The sequence below is a fragment of the Pelophylax lessonae genome (assembly GCF_965119305.1).
Source record: "Pelophylax lessonae genome assembly, chromosome: 10".
NCBI lineage: Eukaryota > Metazoa > Chordata > Amphibia > Anura > Ranidae > Pelophylax > Pelophylax lessonae.
Window position 1 is genome coordinate 157,454,575 of NC_138777.1, and position 24,316 is coordinate 157,478,890.

General features: G+C 40.4%; 1 protein-coding gene across 1 annotated transcript in view; it reads left to right on the top strand.

Moving 5' to 3' along the window:
- Window positions 1-24,316, top strand: part of LOC309564891 (serine/threonine-protein kinase D1-like) — a 165,476-nt gene that overhangs the window by 138,989 nt on the left and 2,171 nt on the right. The window contains exons 10-16 of the mRNA XM_082269580.1: window positions 6,982-7,246; window positions 8,028-8,056; window positions 10,844-10,916; window positions 14,464-14,570; window positions 15,276-15,437; window positions 22,271-22,369; window positions 23,025-23,292. Coding sequence (XP_082125706.1) covers window positions 6,982-7,246; window positions 8,028-8,056; window positions 10,844-10,916; window positions 14,464-14,570; window positions 15,276-15,437; window positions 22,271-22,369; window positions 23,025-23,292 — 1,003 coding nt within the window. The remainder of the gene's footprint in view (window positions 1-6,981; window positions 7,247-8,027; window positions 8,057-10,843; window positions 10,917-14,463; window positions 14,571-15,275; window positions 15,438-22,270; window positions 22,370-23,024; window positions 23,293-24,316) is intronic.

The following is a 24,316-nucleotide window of genomic DNA, read 5'->3' on the forward strand; positions in this document are numbered from 1 at the left end:
GAGCCACTACCCTTCTCTCACAAGGTAGCAACTCACACAAAGTTTCCTTCAGCATCTCTCTGACCTACTGGCCCAAAGAATCTGCGCAAAGTGCCCTTTAAACAAACGATCTTCGCAACGTGTCCTCTCTCAGCATTACTATTTAGCAACAGTAATTGCCCAAGGCCAGAAAAGATTTTCCAAAGGGTCCTTTAGCAGGGTGTCTCTGTAAACTAGGGGATTGCCCCCTCCAGGTAGCAACCCCTCGCTTTAACAGGAGAAGCACTTTGTGGAAAAAGTTCTTTCTCCTAGGTGAAGAAACTGTAGCAGTTTCGCTGATCCCCATCTTCCTTTGCAAGGATAGACGGGAAGGGGATTTGGGAACAGTGCTCCTAGCCCTAACAGCAACTTGAATATTAAAGGGACTCTTCAGGGACACTAGCTCCTTTGTAACTCTTTCCAATCAATACAACAAATTCTTCAGGCTTGCTAGCCCCTTGGTAACTTACCTTTCCAACTGAAGCAAGAAATCGGTACACCTGTACACCTCAGTAGTAATGATCAGGATGAGGTATGCGGATGATCTTGCCTTCAGGATCTCATATTCTAATGGCTAGCAAGCCTGAAGAATTTGTTGTATTGATTGTTGTAGGGCTTTCCTCTCTCCTCGCTTCCCCAGTCCCACTCAGTTTCCACCTCCTGATCTTTAGTCATCGATTTCCCTCTTCCCGTGACCCACAGCGATGCTGGAAACTGGGTAACCCCACATCAATGGCCCCTGCCTCCCCCTCACTGGACAAGCTGGAGGACTTCAACTTCTGAGCCCATTGACTCCCCTCTGCCTCTGTAAGAGCTGGAGTAATTGTTGTTGCCACTGTCACCAATGCATCTTTCGGCCGCTGCTTGGCTCTCATTACTTGTGTGCATTGCACCTCTGAGATGTGGGTCTCCCTGGTTTGGCTGATGGTAGTGTAGGTTTGCATCACTGGTCTCAGCCCCAGTGGTACTCTTGGCACTGCCCATCCTCTTCCAAAAGGGATAGCCACTCTAGGTGTCAGCAGTTCATGAGTGGTCCCTACTTTCCAGTTCACATACAATCTTTTGGGCTGGCAATCACTCCACTCTATCTGCAACAACATGTCGCCGCAGTGCCCACACTGACCCCATGCCCGCAGCCACATGGACACATACAGGCATTGGCTTCATACCAGTCCTAGATGCTCTGTGTCCCCTCGACAACTCAGTCCACTCCACAGGTTCTCTGCCAACACGTGGGATAGCCTCTGCCCTTCGGCTTACTCCGGCATTCACCATCTTCTCCTCCACACACGTATCTGCTCCTCAGCTACGCCCGATGGTGGAAGTTATGTCTCAGCTCCCTTCCTCCACTCAGATTGGTGGCCCGAGGACAGTGACTCCGCCCACGGCCCCAGACTAGCTGACTCTTCGGCAGTGGCTCCTCCTGTAAGGCAGATCGCTTTGGCGCACTCTCTCCTGGTTGGTACAGTAACCCCTTCACTGCTGCCAATAACACTGCTCAGCCTGCACGAATGGTACTGCAATGATTGTATTCCCTGCCACAGATACACATACATCTGCCTCTTCTGTCTGTACTTGAACTTCAGTTGTACTTTTCCATTCACAAGCAAACCAAACTCCCTCACTGCTGTTAGAAATTGTCAATTGTAACCGGCAACATGGCAGACATTTTCCTCCACAGCACATGTACAGACACAACTCCTGACATGCCGATCCCCGCACCCCGGGTCACTGCTCTCTTGATCATAACTTGAAAGCACACTTGCACAGGTTACTGTAAAGCAGACACAATTTTCTCCTACAAAACAGCACATCCTTTCTCCATCAACACTCCAGCACTTTACTTGAGAAGGCCTAGTGTTTCCTAGGTAAATGTCCAGTCGTTGCCAATAGAAACCACTGCCGTGACCATGACTTGAAAGCACACTTGCACTGATTACTGTAGAGCAGACATTACTTTCTCCACTGACACTCCAGCACTTTACTTGGCAGACATAGTGTTACTTGGGCAGATACTCAGCCAGTCTCGGTAGCAACCGCTGCTGTAACTCAGAGGAAATCCCTGACGAGCCCCCAAATGTAGCCCTGTCCCCATAGGGCTTGCTGTATAATGACTTGTTGAACCTCCTCTGATTACCAGCAAACAGTCACTTAGCGTACAGTTCACACATTCATCCTTTATCCAAATGGGTCAATGCTCAATAACCAATCCAGGGGTATTGGTTTTTAGTGTTTACTGTGGAACTTGGATAGGAGAAGGGAATAGTGGGAAACTCCAACTGGAACTATGTTCATTAGATGAGGGCAACTCTCACTTGGCCTCAACAGGCTGCTTGTGGAAGCAGTCACACTGCTTCAACCATACTGCCACATGTATGGAAAGTGTTAAGTCTCCTTGCTTTTTCTCCAGCAATAGACTTGGTGATCTACATTCTCTTCAGGATACTCACTAGCATCCCCTTTACTGACACCCGTCCACATACTCTTCTAGCTGCAGGGGTGGCTCCCCTCGTGTCAGGCCCTTTGTCACAAATCTGTACTCGCTGTACTGCAGAATCAGAACCTTCAATGTGTCCCCTTCCAGTCAGCTCCACAGGACCTCTCAGTTCAGTTCCTCTCTAGCTTTCGACAACCTGAGGCTGCATGGTACTTCTACAGAGGAGGAGGCAGCCGCCCCCTCCCTCTGGGACTCCGCTCTCCAGCTTAAAGTCCCCGAGCACATGTGCGCCTGGCATTTATACAGTATCCCAGCATGCACCGAGGCACTTTCCTCTGCCAAATCACCAGGGCTGTACTAAACGCCTGTGCAGTCATATGTCAGGTTTCCTCCCACTGTCCAATATGCCTCCCTATTGGACCAGTGTAAAACACTCTGCAGACAGACTGAGTTGCACCTGAGCACATTGAGCAGACCTCACTAGCACATCCTGCTTCCTGGTTGGCAGAGAACAATATAGATGTACCTGCAATCCCTCTGTTAAGCAGAAAGGATTTAAAATTATACTCTCTCTCTCTAGCACCTACCTAGGAGGGTAGTACAAAGTTATTACTGATAAACTTTGAACACTAAATTACATCTATACATGTAAAACCCTTAGACTATGGGTTTGATGCATCAGGTTAGTCCAAGAATGAATAGGTAAAGTGTGCTTTGCTTTCTTTAATCAGTTTGTTTGGTAGGAAGAGTACTGGGGGTACTAGGAAGAAGTTATGCCTTATGTAACAGCAAGGACCTTTCTCTATAATTAAGCCAATTGGGTTCGAGGTTCGATGTTCGAGGCGTGGTCCTGGGAGTGGAACCATGTGCTGAAGCTTGTCAGATGATTAAAGTTTTGCCTGTGAAGACATCATTGGTGTGCATATTTTACTTCGGATTATACTAAGAAATGTGCAGGAGTCATTGACTCCAAACCAGCACTTGGATCCAGCATATGAGAGAAGCATTTGGAGGGCTGGAGTTTGTCTTTTGACTCTATATAAACAGCAGTAATCGTGCTGTTTTAAATTACAGTGCCTCTCCTTAATATGGAGTTTATTAATAGAAAATGTACTAGGACCCAGGGAATATTTTTACTAATCAAATGCAATTTTAATGACCGTTGCATGCCTGACATTTGGGGTATGCTGCGGGAGATCCAGGGTACCTGCCTCAGGTCCCAGGTCCTATAATTGATTCTTGTACACTGATTGCTAAATCTTCACACCAAGCTACACCACTCTTGATCTCAGAACAAGTATCTTGCATATAATCTTTATACCCACCTCAGAAATTTCATAACCAGTATCATTCTTCTTCATATTTCTACATCTGCACAACTGACTGCAACACACTACTTTATTGCATTTCCACACTTGTATATACAGCAACATTACAATTTATCTTTCTGTTTTTACCGGACTGTAATGGATTTCTGTATCTACATCTATTTTGACCAGATCTGATTTTTGTATCTTCATACTGTAGCTCTTCCTTACAAATCCATAACTTAAAACTTCAGTTCTCTGCATCTTTTTTTTACCTGTTGACAGTGCACACACAGACTTCTGTAATACAACTGCCATCACTAAACCTAATTATATCCCATATTAATCGTTCTATTTCTAAAACATCTTGTGCTATATTTAATTGTTACCCTTATGCCACAGTTACCAACTTCACTTTCACATTAGAGTAGAGGATACTGCATGCAAATTACCATTACCCAGATAGCAAGGATAACTTGCCACAAATTTGTGGCAGTGTTGAATCATAAGTCTGTTAACTTGCTGCACATTTTTACTGGCAAGTTGTACACTTTCAGAGCACAAGTTCTAGTTGACACGTTTTTTCAATTTGTAGCAAATATGCGTGGCAAGTCTCTAGCAAGAGCAAAGTTAATAGTTACATAGTTGGTGAAGTTGAAAAAGAGACCATTTCATCCAGTTCAATGTGTGTGTGTATGTGTTTATGTTGATCATTGTATACCCCTGTATGTTGTGGTCATTGGGGTGTCCATGTAATAGTTTTTGAAACTATCAATGCTGCCTGCTGATACAACTGCTTGTGGAGGAGAATTCCACATCCTTAAAGCTCTGACAGTAAAGAACCCTTTATGCAGTTTAAAGCGGGGTTCCACTCATTTTTGTGTTTAATAAAAATCAGTAGCTACAAAATTGTGAATTGTGAATGGCCGGGAAATCTTCTGGGACCTGTGACGTGTCCCAGAAAATTGCAGGGAGGGAGGGGGAGAGGAAAACTTCCGCTCGAGCCGCCTAGGTGGCCCGAGCTGAAGTGGGAGCGGGTACCTGTCAAATCTAGGTACCCGCTCCCCCCCAAAAACATGACATGCCAAATGTGGCATGTCAGGGGGTCAGCAGTATTTAAAGCGGAAGTTGCACTTTTGGGTTAAACCGTTTCTCTTCTAATTTTAGTGAATGCCCGCATGCTTTTGTTTTTTTATTTCCTTTTTGCTGAAAAGTTTGTTTCCTATGCTAGGGTCGCCAGGTAAGGTACTTGTACATTGATATCATATCCCCTCTCAAGCATCTCCTCTCCAGAGAGAATAAGTTCAATGCATGGAGTCCTTCCTCGTAGCTGAAGTGCTCCAATCCCTTTATTAGTTGCCCTTCTCTCGACTGTCTCCAGTTCCAGAACATCCTTCCTGAGGTCTGGTGCCCAGAACTGGACGGCATACTCAAGGTGCGGCCAGACCATAATCTTGTAGAGTGGAAGAATTATCCTTTCGTCTCTGGAGTAAATACCCTTTTTAATACATGCCAGTATTCTGTTGGCTTTGCTTACAGCAGCTTGCATTGCATACCATTGCTGAGCTTGTCATCTACTAGGACCCCTAGGTCCTTTTCCAACCTAGATTCCCCCTGAGGTTCTCCCCCCCCCCCCCCCAATGAGTAACTTTAATTTTGTATTTTTGGCATCCAATGCATTACCTTACATTTTCCAACATTAAACCTCATTTGCCATTTAGTTGCCCACCCCATTATTTTGTTCAGGTCTTTATGTAAGGTTTCCACATCCTTCTTAGAAGTTATTGCCCTGCTTAGTTTAGTATCATCCGCAAATGCTGAGATTGAGCTGTTTATCCCATCCTCTAGATCATTTATGAATAAATTAAACAGGATTGGTCCCAGGACAGATCCTTGGGGGACCCCACTTTCCAAACCAGACCATTCCGAGTACTCACCATTTATCACCACCCTTTGGACTCACCCCTGAAGCCAGTTTTCCATCCAGGTACTCATCCTATGATCCATACCTACGCACCTTAGTTTGTACAGTAAGCATTTTAGGGGAACTGTATCAAATGCCTTTGCAAAATCCAGATACACCACATCTACAGGGCTTCCTTTGTCTGGATGCCAGCTCACTTCTTCATAGAAGCAAATAGATTGGTCTGGCAAGAACGATTCTTCATGAATCCATGCTGATTACTATTAATGATGCTGTTTTCATTAATCTTGTATATAGTCCCTTATCCCCTTCAATAGCTTGCAGACTTTTGATGTTAGGCTAACCGGCCTGTAGTTCCCAGGGATATATCTCTGCCCTTTTTTAAATATTGGTACCACATTGGCTTTTCTCCAATCAGCTGGTACCATTCCAGTCAGTAAACTGTCCATAATGTCCATAAAAATTAGAAACAGTGGTCTGGCTATCACCTGGCTGAGTTCTCTAAGAACCCTCAGGTGTAAGCTATCTGGTCCCGGTAACTTATTTATGTTAAGTTTTTCAAGTCTATTTCTGATTCTGTCTTCTGTTAGCCATTAGGGTGCTTCCTGTGATGTGTTATTAAATTTACAGTCTTGGTTACTGTATCCCGCAGTTTATTTTGTGAAGACTAAGGAGAAGAATTGATTCAAAAACTTTGCCTTCTCTCTGTCCTTTCTAGCCAAATCCCTATCATCATCCTTTATGGGGCCAATATGATCTGGCCCCACTTTCTTACTATTTATACACTTGAGGGTTTTTTTTACTCTCCTCCGCTATGTGCCTTTCGTGTTCTATCTTAGCCGCCTTGATTGTGCTCTTACATTTCTTATTGCATTCTTTGTAAATTGCAGTGGTGAGTCTACAGCAAGAGCTCTGCAAGTATACTGCATGAAAATTCAGCCACAGTGACCCCTGTGGTCGGATGACTATTGCACTACATAATTGAACCAGAACTTGCAGCAGACTTGCAGAATGCTTGCAAAGAAAGTTGATCTGAAGTCATACAATGTGCACCTGCTGCAATTGTGACTTGTGAAGCCTGGCAAGTCTACCAATAGCTTAGCAAATCATTTTCAAACTTGCAGCAACATTGCTTGCTATTTGGGTAGGACTCTTTATGTCTGTGTCATACCTGATCACAAATTTTACATATCTAACATATTTACGTATAGAAAATGATATACATATAAATCTAGTTGCTGGCCAGAATTTCCAGTAAGACATCTCAATTTACATTTCACTAAATTGTATTTCAGGAAATCCCCCTGTCTGATATCCTCCACATTGAGGCATTTGATATTAAACCCAATGGGCTTGCAAAAGATGGAGAGACCCCTCATTGCTTTGAGTTACTGACAGATACTTTGGTGTTTTATGTGGGAGAGCGACGTTCCACTCCACAAAGTGGGCATAATAGAGCAGATTCTGGAGATACCTGGTATAGAATGATCCGAAAAGCCCTGATGCCAGGCATGGATGAGAGCAGCCCTCCAAAGAAGTCACCTCAGTCAAGTATTCCAGGTAAGATGTTCTGTTCTCATAACCAATTAAATTTGTGTTCTGTTGTAAAACCGCATCCCAGTTTTACAGCAGGTTGCTATAGGGTAACAGAAAAAAAATAATGCTACCACAAATGTCTTTGTTTACAGTGTTATTTTTCTGGTAGAACCTGTACCATAAATATCCAGGTGCTAGATGGGAGTTGACAAATTTTGACTTGGATGGTAAGAATATTTTAGAAAATATGACGTTCAATGAGCATCTGTACAAATACTGTATGCTATTTCAAAAATATGAAATAGCTGTTACAGTGTGTTGAAAAGCAGAATACAGAGTGACGTCATCGTAGCATGGCCATTCAAACGGCTGGAGCACGCAAACCCGAAAGGAAGAACGAGTGAAGACTGAAGCCCTGTCAGCGGTGACAGCACGCCGCTGGTAGGATGCACTATACAGCTAAATTAATGTGGTATGCATACTATCACATTATGACATTAACCTGAAAGGGGACCATTTTTTTTAAGAGAGTTTTCTTTAAATGAAGGGAACATGTTACATTAAGAGTTTTATCAGTTGTAAACCTATTAACAAAAGACAAATAAAATTAGAAATGAGTGTGCCAGCAAACTAAAAGAATCAAAACATACCCTTGTAGCTGTGTAGCAGCCAGGAACTGATATATGCAGCATTAGGAATATTACACAGCTAACTAGGGAGAGGACTGGTGATATAGCTTAAAAAAAAATGTTCTGTATTTATCTTTAATAAATAAGTCTATATTTTTCTACTTCATTTTCCATAGGAGCATATCTTGAACCACAACAAAATTTGGTAAGTCGATTTATATTACACAAAACGTTCACATACTAGCTTTCTACTTTCACATACTACTTTAATATACAACTGTAATGAGTTGTATATCTTTTTTTTTTTTATAGTGACTTACATTTTCTTGAGTACATGCTACCTTTTTATCAACTCCTTATCAGCCATTGACATATGCCATACATTGGCTGCAGAGGTGGGGTTTTACACACAAAGTGTGTATAAATCTGACAAGCCAACTGTCTGCTGTCAGGTGGAAGCCGTCCAATCGATTCCACACACCCCTGGTACATTGGCCCAAATGTTATCTCTCTGCTTTCAGAAAATATATACTGTTTTGCGGTTTTAAGTGATCTTCAGGCCTAAAATTAATTTTTTTAACGTTTGAAAAAAATAAAAAAATGGCTCTTGGGCAGAGCCAAGATGGAGTGCAAAAAAAATTCCTTTTCCTTTTTAAAGGTGAGGATTTGCAGCTAGGCATTCCTTTAAATCTACAGAATCATGCATTTTACTGAATATTACATACACACTGATGGCAACCTTTGCGGAGTGCATGAGCATCATGGTAAATGTAGTTCCAAAACATCTGGGATGCCAAGGTTCGCCATCACTGATCTAGTTTAACCAATAAACGGGAAAGAAAAAAAAAATGACAATCTTATATACACTGTCCTTTACCCACAGTTGATCCAGATGAAGGCAAAAAAAAAAAACAGCAAAGCAAGATCCAATTTGCTCCAGCAGGGGAAAAAAATCCTTCCTGATCTCCCCAGTGGCAATTGGATATTTCCTGTATCACTGTTGCCTAAAAATATTAGTATCCAGTTACATATATGATGTACATTTAGGAAAGAATCCAGGCCTTTTTAAAGCAATCAGCTGAGCTGGACAGAACCAGCTCTTGAGTGAGTCTTTTTATACATTTTCACAGCTTTTACTGTGAAGAAGCCTTTCCATATTTGAACATTAAATCTCTTTTCCTCCAGACATAAAGAGTACTCACTTGTCCTCTGTGACAACCTTAAAGTGAATAACTCAACACCATGTTCACTATATGGACCACTTATGTATTTGTACATGTTGGTCATATCTCCCCTTAATCCCCTCTTCCCAAGAGAGAATAAATTCAGTTTCTCTAATATTTCCTCATAGCTGAGCTCCTCCATGCCTCTTATTAGTTTGGTTGCTCTTCTCTGCACTTTCTCCAATTCCCCATGATTTTTTTGAGAACTGGTGCCCATTTTATTTTTACAAAAGCTATTAGAATTACCTATATTTTCTTCAACAAAAATTAAAAAATAAAAAACACAGCAAAATTAAAATAAACATATGCTATATTATTTAACATTTGATCAAAAAGTGATTAACAAATAACCATGCTGCACTGCATGGCCTACTTGTAGCATTTAGGCATTATTCACACTTCATACAGCAGGAATGCATGTTCCTGCTTGCAATTTTGTGTTTAGTGATTTACACACATTTTACTTGAATTGGCTGCCGTAAGCCCATTTGGCATGCAATAGAAGATCCTGCACCTTTTTGGGTGATGAGTTTCTTGCTTTTTTTTTTTTAATGCGCTTTTTGCCGTAAATGCCGCGCGACAATTTTGGTAAAATCACATTGTGTTTGGGGTGCCATTGAGACTGACTGGCACCCAAATGCCCGTAGGGTGTTTTGCCACAAATTGCTGTGTGATTTGGAATCACAGGCAGAATCGTGCCAATTCTGCTCATGATTCCAAATCCATAGGTGTGAATAGGTCCTTAGGGTAAACAATTGCTTCTATGAAAAAACCAATGGGCTGTGAACAAGGGGACGTATCTGCCTTATCATGCTGTCCATCATTCACAGTATTATTAAGACTTCACTACCCTAACTGAAGTATGAAAAGTAGTGAGTGGAGCCCAGACTTAAACCCTATTGAAAATCTGTGGAATGACTTAAAGACTGCAGTCCACAAATGGTCACCATCAAATTTAACTGAACTTGAGCAGTTCTGCAAACTAGAGTGGGCAAATAATGCAAAGTCTAGATGTGCAAAGTTAGTAGCATTAGCAAGTCTAGATGTGCAAAGTTAGTATCCTAACAAACTAAAGGCAGTAATTAAAGCAAAAGGTGGTTTAACAAAATAACTGACATAATGGGGTGATCCTTTTTCCAACTCAGTGATTCAGTTTTTGATTTTTTTTTTCTGACGTTTTGGGGTTATATCTTTCACTTGGATGTTATAAGTTGCACCAGTAAATACAGCTGGATAAAACAAAAACTGTGTCTGTCTTAATTTCGGGCTGCAAAGCAACAAATGTGATTCGTTTAAAGGGGGTGATTCTTTTTTATACCTACTGTATACTACTTGTTTTGAAGTTCTAGATATTTATCCTATATCATTTATAAACAGCAGTTTTTTGTAATTGATTTAGTATTAGGGCCAGTTCACTCTGGGAATGCATTCCAGTGCGTTCCCATGAAGTGGTGATGTTGCAGGCCATTCATATGAATAGGCTGAAATTGCACTGGAATGTGCAAAAAGTAGTGCATTCAATACCTTTAAGAAAATACACTGCACCAAATCGCATAGTATTGTATTACCTTGCAATTTGGGGCCTGCAAATGCACTGTTTGCGATCTGTGTTTTGGATGCCATTAACAGTGATTGGCATCCGCCGCAGATCACAAAAGGCAGTACGTTTTAGCGCAATGCAAAGAACCCACACAGAAGGCATCTTTCCTGCACTTTATTGTGGTGTGAATGTTCCTTAATCTTATATATGTACATTTTCTTTCTCCCAGGATATCAGTCATATGTACCAGATCTTCCCAGATGAAGTTCTAGGTTCAGGACAATTTGGCATTGTCTATGGTGGTAAGATATTTCTTTCCCTTCCTCTTTTCATGAAAGATTCTTTTAAATAAGGAATAAACACTTTTTGTATTTTTTATTAAACAATGGTAATACTTTCTATTTTAGGATAACAGTGTTGAACCTCTCAATATTTAGGTAGAAGCATTTTTTCCCTTTAACATAACCTTGTTGGTTATTTTATGACTGATAGATTGTTATCCAGATAGGTTAGGAAGGAGTGGAAGGCATAAGGATCAGGTTGGAAAATGATTCTCAATAAGCAGCAGCAAATAGCTGCAGCCACTGATCAGTGTATTCCAAGAGTGGCGAATGACGCTGTCAGAATACAATGTGATTCATCCATCCAGCTCTTTTGTGTGGATAGAGGAATGTTACTTTTCATACTAATTCAACTACTTCCTTCACCCTTAATTGGTCCTATCACACTATCACTGGTAAATGTGTGCATTGGTTAGGAACTTGTTTTTGCCCCTTAAATTAGTACTAAGTGCCCAGTCCTTTACTTAATTGTAATATTTGGCCATCCATTTGGGAGAGTTTTGTGCTGTTTATGGCCAACTGTGAAGTTTGTTTTAAAATGTGTTTAAATGAATAGGAATATATAGTATAATAGGCTAAAATTACAAGGGTAACAAACTAGCATGATGATTCTTATTTTCCAGTTAATAAATTATGTTTTTTTTTCAGCAGCATCCAATCAGACTTGAAAATTAGGCAAGCCATAGATGATGCAATTTTCTTTCCTGTAACCATGAGTTGCAGGAATGAAAATCGCTCCATTCCCACATCAACACATTCAGTGTAACCCCCCTCGCAACCCTTTTGTGTTCTGCTGGCGGGGAGTCTTCCCTGCTGGCAGAACATAATGATTACTGTCAGCGGCTATAACCACTGGCAGTAGTCTCATGCAAAAAATCAGACTGGTTGTACTGAAGTACAACTAGCCTGGCCATAGATTGGCCAATTATAAGCCAGTCCCTGTTGAACCAGTTGAAATTTGATCCATCTATGGCCAGCTTTACACTCACATGGCTGAAATGTGGATCCTTATCTCTTTGTTAAAGCTTTGGGAACTGAACCTTTGTCTTCTATCTACAGCTAAACCTTGCCTTGTAAGCTGAAGCTGCCAATTATTTGACTATAGTAAAGGTTAATCTCACAATAACATAGTTTGAGCACACTGGTTATAAACAGATCTCATATTTATGAATTACCACCATCAGATATTGGATTGTTCGACAACCGTGGGATTTAAAAACATTTTTGTTGCCATATGAAACAAGTAAGCTTTGATATGCATGATGGAGAGGCATAATACTATATTTCTTCATGAATTGTAGATAATGTTTGATTCTTGTTGTAGTGCTACCCCCATAGAAACCAATAAATGATGCTTGTCCTCTGGAACTGCCCTGACCTTGCAAACACCTCAACCTTTTTGACACTCCTATGTTCAGTCTTGGATTTTATAAACAATACTTAGCAACCTTGCCACAAATAATACCCAGCTCAAATAAAGGCAGTAAAAGTAAAGTTCAGTCAACACTATTGTATTGAATACTTCAAAGCAGTTCGGATTCTTAGTGGAAACAATCTGCACGTAACAATACACAGTCAATGGATATTAGAAATTAAATGGATTAAGGCAGATAACAAGGAACAGTGAAATATGTGAAAAAAGTGCGCTGATTCAAATAGGGGTATGCTGCTACCTTAGAGTGAATATGAATAAGATGTGCAGGTAAAAATCAGGTGCGCTAACCCAAAAACATGTAAATAACACAGCATATAGACATATACATGTAGGTGATAAAAACAAAGTATATCAGAATAAATTCACACAAAGGTCTGACAAGTGTAAATCAAAAATTAGGTCGAGTGAATCACCAGTGTGTATCAAACAATAGTGTCCAAAAAAATGTGAAAAACAGTCCAATTGAAAATAAATCCAAAAATTCATGCTGTAAACACAATTTACCTCAGGAAGGTGCAAGCCACGTGATTGAAAGGTTCAGCGTCCCACCTGGGGGGGGGGGGGGGCAGGGGGCATGTGTCTCTCAGGTGCTGCATTGAGAGGGGTGCTGCCAAACTAGGGTTGCTACCGGTCTGGGTTTTGAAACTTGTGTCCGGTTTCCAGCCCGCTTGAAACTCGGACACATTATTCAAATCCAGACTGTGGTTCCTCGTGCTCCAGGGGGCCCTTGTGACCTCCCTGTAACACCTGAACAGGAGGGCAGCATTTAATAGAACCGATTGGTTGTATTTTCCACCTGCAGCTGCTGAAAGCCAGCTTCTTCTCATCTCTGGCTGGCTGGCATTCAGCAGTGCAGGAGGAAAAATGCAGCCGATTGGGTCTAGTAAGTGGCATTCCCACCGTCTCTCCTGTCCAGGTTCTATGTCTTTTTTTTGCCTGACCCTCTTCCCTAATCTCCCCTCCCACCAGCTGCTGTGGGGATGTGTCAGGATGGAGAGCAGGGGAATGGGCCAGTAGACATTTATCAGCCCCTTTCTTTTCTGAATGAACACAGTGAGTGATTAGTACTGATCATTGGTACTGATCGCTCACTGTGTTCATTCATGACTGAAGCATAGTGAACTGTTTATATTGTAAAAAGTAATAAAACCTAAAATTGTAAGAAATAATAAAAATAAAAACTACTGACACTGTCCTCTGCCCTGATGACACTGTCCTCTGCCCTGATGACACTGTCCTCTGCCCTGATGACACTGTCCTCTGCCCTGATGACACTGTCCCCTGCCCTGCTGACACTGTCCCCTGCCCTGCTGACACCGTCCTCTGCCCTGATGACACCGTCCCCTGCCTTACTGATACCAGCATATCACTATTACCAAAACTTTGAAATTACTTCTATACTATTATTACTACCATCCTTTGACTTATTTATAACATTAGAACTTCTCTCTCTGGGCAGAAGCTGGGGGTGTGTGGATAGAAAATTCTCTCAGGTCAAGGGGGGGTGCTGGTGTCTTTGACCCGGTTGAAAGAACGTCTAGCTTCGGCACTGTTGGTTTGGATGTCTCTGTATCTCTCACTGCTGATGAAAACTGTGGCTCTGGGTTTTTGGCGCTGGGTTGTGCGGTGTCACTTGAATGCTGGATGGGGAAATACTGTGGCACCCTATCTCCCTGCAGCAGCTGGCAGAATAGCAACACCCGAAAAAAACTCTCCAATGTCTCCAAGGCAAGTCCACGAGCCTGCCAATTACAGTTACATTTATAGACTATCCCAGAATCCCCTGTTGCTCTGGTTCTCATGGAAGTTGTAGTCTCTGGGCTGCTTCACTGTTCTATAAGTGTTTGCTGAGGGTTTTCATGTCCCAAGATCCTCTGCTTTTAGGGACAGGAAGGGCAACCTCCCTAGAGGCAGGAAGGTGATGCAATGATCAGAACATAAACATAAGAGGGGAAATAAACAACCTGTTGTGTACTCAGTAATGTTTTCTCTCCTCCATCTTAGTAGCCCCGCACCTGGCTACAGTGTAACCTAAAATTATTTATGTTATTTATGTATTTTTTTGTTTTAAAGGAAAGCATCGGAAAACTGGGAGAGATGTTGCAATAAAAATTATTGATAAACTCAGATTTCCTAGTAGACAAGAAAGTCAACTCAGAAATGAGGTGGCCATATTACAGGTAATAAGAGATCATTTTATTAGACTGATAAATGTTGTTTTATTTAAATTCTTTAACACATTTGTTTATGGGTTGTGTGTCTCTGTTACCAGTAGGCAACAGTCTCATTGTAATTTCACTATTTTCCCCAATAATTCAAGGCTAGAATAGTTCCAAGGAATAGAGTGTACCTAACATAAATGTGATATATTTTAAAGCAGTCCAAAAACTATATGTATTAAAGTACCTATAAAAATGATATAACTTCCTGATCATCAAGGAAAGTCTCATTCACTTTCAACCGGTTTGTCCTTGGATCATGGGTCTTGAGGTCTGAGTGGGGTTTCAATTTATAGCATGTACCCATAAAACCTTTTTGAACCGTATGGTCTTTGACGACACTATGCACACCTTTGTGACCTCTGCCTTGTGGTAATGTATTAATAAATGACTGACTGAAAACGCTTCAGAAAAAGACATCTGAAACCTGCATTCTGCATACCCTTCTGCAACAATATGGACACAAAAATCCAGTAAGATCAAAGGCAATCTTCTTGCATCTGATGTAGGCACAATGGATATAAAAATGAGTCCACCCAAACATGACTCATTTTTGGCTGTATACTCGAGAATTCACTATTTTGATGACTAATAACATTCCTATACACCATGCCTACCCAGTTTGCACAGAAACCCTTATAACACAGTGACTTCTTGTTTCTTCAGAACTTGCGTTCTCATGGGGTTGTTGACCTTGAAGCTATGTGTGAGACTCCAGAGCGCATCTATGTGGTTATGGAGAAGCTGCATGGGGACATGTTGGAAATGATCCTCTCAAGTGACAAGGGGAGACTTCCTGAGAGAATCACCAGATTTATTGTCACACAGGTAAATTCTGAAAGGGGAAGACTGAACTGCCTGCAAACATAACAATTATGAACTCTTTTGTGAAATGATAATATTCATATTTTGTGATGGAAGTGACTGAAATACCACACATAGATTTCTATTCCTATAGCCAACGAGCTATGAGTATTTAGACATTGCATGGGTGCTTTAAAGGTTAAGTTCACCTTTTGGGAAAAAATAAATGCACATACTTGCATAATTTATTATCTTTTCCCTCAGAAGCTTGAAAAGCATTACACCCGCGATTAGTGGATCAGGGGTGAAAGGTCAGGCTACTGCAGACAAGCCCTGCAGCTTTCAGCCCCTACCTCCATACGGGCAGATTGTTTGCAAGGGTTTGTAAATAAAGTATGCCTGATGGAGGGTCCTGCGTAGCTCCAAAAAGTTACTTTCTGCTGTAACAATGTGATCCCTGATAAAAGCTTTGGACTCATTTTTGGAGATCTTAGTGTGCTGGTGACATTATGTATGGGTATACACACCCTAAAACAAATCTACAATAAATATTTTTTGCAGCGCCTCAAATATGATTATATCTCATGTGTAGAAAAGAAAACAAAGTGCAAACAAATATAGAACAATTTTATATATAAGTAAATATAGGTCCCAAATATGTAATCTAAATAGTCAATTCCAGTGAAATAAACTTCTGTCATTCACATCCAATCACAAGTTAAGTCTTTCCGCCTGTGGAGACAACCAATCAACGTGTAAATCAGTCACTCACCAGAAATAATGGCTGCAAATGTAAAGCAGCAAAAACAGCCTGAATAAACACAGGAGATGTCTCCTTTATTACACCATCTCCCATTTGCAACAGATGGAGCGATCTTCCCTTCTCACCTTTGCTCTTCCACCAGAGGGTAGTAAAACCAATCAGCAGCTGTATGCACAAAGCTCACAAACTGGAGCACATAAGGGAGACCACAGTGTAGTAATTTTATTAATATCCAAATCGCAAATACAACATGAATAAAACAGCCAAGCAACCTCTAAAAATACAATTCACATGTAAAGCCGCCACTCGGGGAGGGGGGGGGGCGATGCAGTCGTGTGACGTCAGCACATAGGCTCTGCCCAACACTTGTTGTGGCACATCTTCAGGGGCCTCTAGTGCCCAGCTTTATGTAGCCTATATAGAAGAAATGGCTGCACTCCAAGTATCATCAAAATTCTGTTTTTTTTAAATGAACATCCCAATGTGGCAAACAGGTAGACGCATTTCACACACTAGCAAGTGTGCTTAATCATTACTAGTAATGATTAAGCACACTAGCTAGTGTGTGAAACGCGTCTACCTGTTTGGCTTATTGGGATGTTCGGTTAAATAAAGCAGAATTTTGATGATACTTGGAGTGCAGCCATTTCTTCTATATTATCTGTGGAGGCAAGCCGAGGCGTGCACCTGTACATCATCAGGCTTCTGAATCCACCTGGAGCAGTGAGTTTTCCTTGTTTTTGTAGCCTACTGAACTCCTCCAATAGCTGGTCACAAAACTATAATAATGATGAACCAAATGTTTTTTAAAATGTTATATATCGACCAGCTATTTCGCCATTAACTGTATGTTTAAAAAAAATGATCAAATAGTATATCGAACGGTCTTATTCATTATATAAGTGGTCAGTGTTGTACATCTCCTCTTCAAATTATGTTAAATAAATATCTGAAACATGGATGAAGAAGGAAAAACAAAAAGGGGGAGACACACAGGACTTTCATGGTGCCATAAGGACAATATGCAAAACTCGATAAAAATACTTATTTTATTCAATACATCGATAAAATATTACATACATACAAAACAAATGTGTACAACAGATTAAAACACCATACATGTAACCTGGCTAGTGATTGGCTGGAAACAGACATCTAGCATCATATACAGCTCGATAATAGGAAAACACTGACCCCCCCCCCCCCTGGCTCCCCTAATCACGGGGAGCACTTCAGGAAGAGGAGTCGGAAGCACTGGACATGTTCCACGGGTTTACTGCTTGCTTCTTAAGGAGTATAGTAAAACAAAGCAAGCTGTATGATCTGTTATAGAAAAGAAAATGTGAATTTAATAATAAATTAATACAAGGTAGATAAAGAATAGACACTGATCCAAGTGATATAAACAAATGTCCCAAGTGCACCAGGACATAAGGGTCCAACATGTATATGGTTACAGGCTCACAAAGCCCTCAACTACTATGGATACTGATCCATAATAGTTGAGGGCGTTGTGAGCCTGTAACCATATATATATGGTTACATATATGTAAATATTGCAACGATCTCCATTTTATTCTTTATGGTCTCTGCTAAAAAAAGTATATAATGTTTGGGGGTTCTAAGTAATTTTCTAGCAAAAAAAAAGATTTTTTTTTTTTTTTAAACAGATTTTAACTTGTAAACAAGAAGTGTCATAAAAAGGCCCAGTCCAGAAGTGGTTAAGATTGAGCTCCAGTCATATGCTAATTTTCTTGCACAGTTAGGCTGGACATACACGGTTCAAATCTCAGCCGGTTCAGCAGGAACTGTTTGAGATTCTAACCATTAATGGGCAGGCTGAATGCACCAGGTTTTTCGGCCATTTAACTTGGGTACAATCAGCCTGCCGGATTTGCTTGCGATTATCGCAAGCGGCTGCCAAAAGCGTTAGTGTCTTCTCCCAAAGGATATTTATTTTAAATTGTTTTTATAATTCACGCATCATTTAATATTCTTTTTCATTGTAATAATAACTTATCTTGATTAAATTGAGAATGTTTAAGATATGTGACTATTACACCATTAGTGTTTTTTTTATATTTTTATATAAGTACTATATGAGATTGATTGTAACTGCATCTATGTTTGGGATATTTATTTATTATAATTTGAAGATAATGTTCACCATTGACTTCTCAAAGAGAGAATGAGATATACCATTTGGTAATTTTTTGAAAAATATTAATGGCGATATAGCCGGTCGATTTTATATGGTTTGTTAAATGTGTTAAACACAGCCTTTTTTAAAACCAAGGTGATCATCAGTATAGTTTTGTGACCATTTATTTATTTTTTTAGATTTTTTTTCAGTAGCAGTTTAGTCTACATTCTGTAAATATGATCAATTATACAAGGTAAGTTTCTTTTTTATCCACACAAACATGGCTGAGGTTTCAGGAGTTCAGAAGGCTACAGAAAGATGGCTATCAGTTAGCACTAGAGGCCCCTGAAGATGCGATTGCATTGGGAAAAGTATACGTGCTGACGTCACGCCGCCACATTAGTACCAGAGGGGCAGCTTGCTTTATATGTGAGTTGTAACTGTATTTTTAGTGGTTGCTTGGCTGTTTTATTCTTGTTGTATATGTGATTTGGATAATATTAACATTACTACACTATGGTCCACCCTGTAAGTAAGTAAGCTTGTTTTAGTGTCTAACACATATATAGCTCCAAGGAGTGATTCAACCCACTAGGCTCCAGCTAACTTTGGTTGAACTAAACCTTTAAAGTGTTACTAAACCCACAACAACCCACAACAGAAAAAATGAGTTTCTATATGCAGTAAAACATGTTTGTTATACTCACTGTGGAACCTAAGGAGTTAATCCTCCGCATTGTGTAAAAAGGCTGTTTGATCCTGTCTCCTCCAATCCTCTTCTCTTTCCACTGTCCCCAGTATATTTCCTTATAATACAGAGCCATGGGACAGGCTGTACATGCTAAGTTTGGTGTGTATTGCTAGAGAGTTTTCTTTTCTTGGGAGGGTGCATGTGATCAGCACAGGGCCAATCAGCACTGTCCAGATAGAGGGTCAGAGGTCCTTTATTCTGAAAGGACAGTCAGTGCAGAATGAAAACTCCTCCTACAAGCTTTAACCAGAAATGTATAGAAGTCACAAGACTGCTCTATATTGCTGAGGATAAAAGGTATTTATCAGTATATATTTACTAAAGTAATTGCATTTCCATGTTCTGTGTACTGTGGGAGACTAGATATAATGAATGCAGGGTCCTGGGTTTAGTAACACTTTAAGTCCACTATGTGTCATTAGTCAGTCTATAAAGTTAATAAAGTCTTGGCTAGTGGGAATAAAGCGCTTATATTTTTTGAATAGATTTTCATTTATTCCATTTATACCTTTTAACAATCGGTGGGCTTTATCTGGAATTATTAACCATATGAGATCCAACAAAAGTGAACACCCATATTGAGCAGTACTTAGCACTGCTGGCAAACCACACATATGAAGAGTATCACTGATGCATTGATTTAAGGGATCAAAGATACATTGATGAACTGCTCTGAATTTACATTGTATGTGATAGACTAGATCAGGGGTCAGGAACCTTTTTGTCTGAGAGAGCCATGAACACCACATATTTTCAAATGTAATTCCATGAGAGCCATACACTATATTTCAGGGGTCGGGAACCTTTATTTAATATTCATATTCATGGGTAAATCAGTTAACACAATATGTTTGAAACTAAATACAAGTAAATGTGTGCATTTTATGTAAGACCAACACTTTTAAAGTACATTGATTCCCATTGTCAAGAAACAAAAGATATTAAAAGCATAAACATTAAATGACAATGTAGACTGACACGCTGACAGAATTTTACAGCTGGACAAAGCAAACTTACTGACATGTATTATACATGTTTGCCATGTTCAACTGTAAAATTCTGTCAGCGTGTCAGTCCACGTTGTCATTTTTAGGGATGTGAGGGTGGTACGAGAATGCAAATGTGCAGTGGACTCACTGCTCCACTTACCTTCCACCTCTAAAATCTATGTCCCCGGGCCTGCTCCTTGTGTGCTGGCTGTGTCTGGCTCCTCTGCTGCCTCGCCTTACCGGTGACTCCACTGATGCTGGTAATGGCTCCTCTGACTGCTGCTTGCTGGGCTGGCATATGCTGCCTTGCCGCCTCACCGACCAACACTCTCACTGACAGAGAGTCAGTCCATGCCACGCCCACGCCTGTCCCGTCTGCGCACGCTCTAGGCCTGGGCTGGGCCTGGGACGGGTTGGTGGTGCTTGGTGCGCAGATGCTCGCACTCTCCCTCTGCTGGTGTGACGTCATGCTGCTGTGCACGCCCTCCTCCGCCGGCCTGTTTGTAGAGGCGCCGTAAGGCAGCGTCTCGCGGGGCCTGCAATATCTATTTCTGTCTTCTGTCTGCGAGCCAGATGCGGCCATCAAAAGAGCCATAGGTTCCCGACCCCTGGACTAGATGAATTAGAAGCACTATTGCCCTTTGATTGTTGAAGATTGCATCAAGTGATACTACAGATTGTCACTGGCAATGAGCACTTTATATTAGACATAGTTTATATTACTTTAATGATTATATATATATATGTAGCACTAGTTGGGCTGCTGTTTCCACCTGCCTCTAGAAGACATTTCTAGAGCTCAGGGAGGGAGAATTCAAATGACCAGCCTGAATATTGAGCAAGGCCTAGTCATTCCCTGGGGAGGTGTGCCCAGAACTGGTGCGGATATGCAGGGGATACTTCCAGCTGCCATTGTGCCCTTTTTGGGTGTCCTGTGCTTCTTATACCTTTAAACAGGGTTTGGCTTCCTGCAGACTCCCCTGCCTTTAAAGTGGTTGGAAAGGCAGAAGGTTTTTTTTTTATCTTAAAGCATTAAGATAAAAAGCATTCTGTGTGCAGCAGCCCCCCTCAGCCCCCCTAATATTTACCTGAGGTCCACCTACATCCAGCGATGTTGCAGGAGTGTCTCGGTTGCCCGGAACTCCCCTCCTCATTGGCTGAGACAGCAGTGTGGCGCCATTGGCTCCCACTGCTGTTAATCAAAGTCTTTCAGCCAATGAGGAGAGAATGAGGGCCGGACAAGGCCATGGCTTCATGTCTGAATGGACACAGGGAGCTGTGGCTAGGCTCGGGAGGAGGGAAGGGCCAGATAAACCAAACAGAGACCCAAGAAAAGGAGGATCTGGGCTGCTCTGTGCTAAACCACTGCACAGAGCAGGTAAGTATAACATGTTTGTTATTTTTAACTTTAAAAAAAACAAAGACTTTGGTATCATTTTAATCTATCCAACTGCTATATTAATGCTTCAATTTGGGAGACTATCAAAATTTAAGAGTTAGGACCACAGTAATCTGGGGTGCCCTGATGTGGCCGCTGCAGCTTACACATGTTTGCAAATCTGTGCGACCAAACCCTCTTATTTTTAACGTGATCTATCTATCTATCTATCTATCTATCTATCTATCTATCTATCTATCTATCTATCTATCTATCTATCTATCTATCTATCTATCTATCTATCTATCTATCTATCTATCTATCTATCTATCTATCTATCTTTTGGGGAGGTGTAAGTAGCTCTGCACTCATTGGGTCATTTACAGAATTCTTTGTATTGTGTGAATCACAAAGGAGTTCAGGCTTGCTGAGAAAATGATAGGTTTTCACTAGCAGCGTGTAAGGATTGATTTTTATTTTCCTTGTGTTTGATGCCTTTAGATACACTTTACTATTGAGCTGTAATTGTAAATCTAAGCTTTAGTCTTGGATGGATAAATAAAAAGTAGGATTTTAAAGTTTAGTACATGTCTTTCTTGCCAAATAATTTGGGGCTATTTTTTTGCCATGATGTTGACAAGTATGGAAATCTTACTAATTATCCTTATTGCTTTTATGTTTAGTATTTTGTACACATACTGCAGATGTACTGCTAAATGATATAATGTATAGAGCTTCCTAATTAATTTAAGTACAAATACCATTTGCAAATAACATATATGTTTTATTCCAATTGTTAACATATAATTAGAATTCCTTTTTTTTTTTTGCAGATATTAATGGCCTTGAGACACCTTCACTCAAAGAATATTGTTCACTGTGACCTTAAACCAGAAAATGTCCTCTTGGCTACAGAAGATCCTTTTCCACAAGTAAGTCATCAACTGGCAAGGCTATAATTCCTTCAAGTTTACATGGCATACCAGTCTGCACACAAACTCCCTTTTCATTACACACGGAGACATTGTGAATTTAAAAAGAAAGGATACAAATGCAAAAATACAGTAAGACACTCAAAAATGGAGGTTGTTGCAGAAAATATTGAAGATTTTTTTAAACTGACAGGGTTTCTATAATTATTCTAATTTCATCCCTTCAGCAAGAGGTTCATTAACGCCTCTATGAAATGTTTCCTACTATAATATATGCAAAAATGCAAGCATGAATATGCTTAAGATTGATGTGTGCCAACAACGTTTTCAGATGTGTTGCATTTTTTAAAGAACAGTGTTGACATTTTAGTACAGGAGAGAAGCCTGTTCAAGACTGAATATACAGAAAAGCTGGAGGTCCGCTTTAAACTTATCAGTTAAATAAGCAGAATCTGTATATTCATATTACTATGGATAGAAATGTTGCCTGTGTACTAGACAAACAGTACTGCATGTTCGTTTTATTTATATTATTGAATCTAATGTTATCATTGAAAGTGTTTTTGAAGTGGGTAAAAGCATTTAATTTAGTGTGAATTACCTAATTTAAGTGTAACTTAATAAGTGATATATTTTTTTTTCATTTTGTAACAAGGTTAAACTTTGTGATTTTGGATTTGCACGCATTATTGGTGAAAAGTCTTTCCGAAGGTCAGTTGTTGGGACTCCAGCTTATTTGGCACCAGAGGTTTTAAGGAACAGTGGATATAATAGATCCCTTGATATGTGGTCAGTTGGTGTAATCATCTATGTCAGCCTTAGTGGCACATTCCCTTTTAATGAAGATGAAGATATAAATGATCAGATCCGAAATGCAGCTTTTATGTTTCCAAAGAACCCCTGGAATGAAATTTCAAATGATGGTATGTAGATCTTAACATTTTGGGATTTATTAGAGTTTCAGTAGTATGATGTGTTCCTAGTTACATACAGTAGTCAGAGTTAAGCTGGCGAAGCATTGTTAGTTTTTTATTTCTTGTTCAACCATCCGCACAAACGTAATGTAGGAATACTCCCGCTGGGACAATGTATTTTGACAGTGGCAGGTGCTACTGCTGATCGTTCTGTTGAGTTAGACAGCCCACACACTGATTGAAACTCGTCTGGTTTTTGCTGGATTGACCAGATTTTGTTCAGTTTATGGCCATCTCTAGTCAAGCTGAAAAAATATACATATATTTTTCAACTAAAACAAAAAAGTACCCACATAAAGCTAGATATGATTTATGCCAATAGGGAAAAAAAATTTCCTGATTCTCAAAGCAAGTAGGTGACTACCTGTATGAACACTCTACAGTGTTATTTCTCTTGTTCAAGTATTTTATTGTAAGAACAAAAGTTTCAATACAAAGGCACAAGACAAAATGCAAGGTACATATGAATAAAAAGTGCAATGTAACAGAGCTAAAGCATGGAAAAGACCATGCCAGGTTAAAAGAAGGTACATAGCAAACATCAAGGGAAGGATAATCCTTTATAATGCTGCCCAGATGTAGGGTAAAATTCTAGGTGTAAGCAACATGTTAACAGTCAGGGAGAAAAAAACATTAAAGAGGCAGCTGTTTGGCACCCCAATGGGGGACAATACCAAAGAGCACAAGAGTGCTGGGAGACTGTTGGCTGGGGAGGGCATCAGGGTATACCAAGAGGAATGCCTAGCTAAGAGCTCAAGTCAGTACAGTGGCATTTGTTTTAAACAAACATTAGTATTTTGTGCATTTAGAAACACATCCAGACCTTTTGTGAAACAGTTTTTGAATCTGCTAGAACTCATTCATATGCATGACAATTCTACAATTACACAGATTTTACACCAAAGAACCCATTCTGGATTTGGAGTTTAAACTTATTTTCACCAGTCCCAAAGAGTGCTTGTGTCTGTTGTGT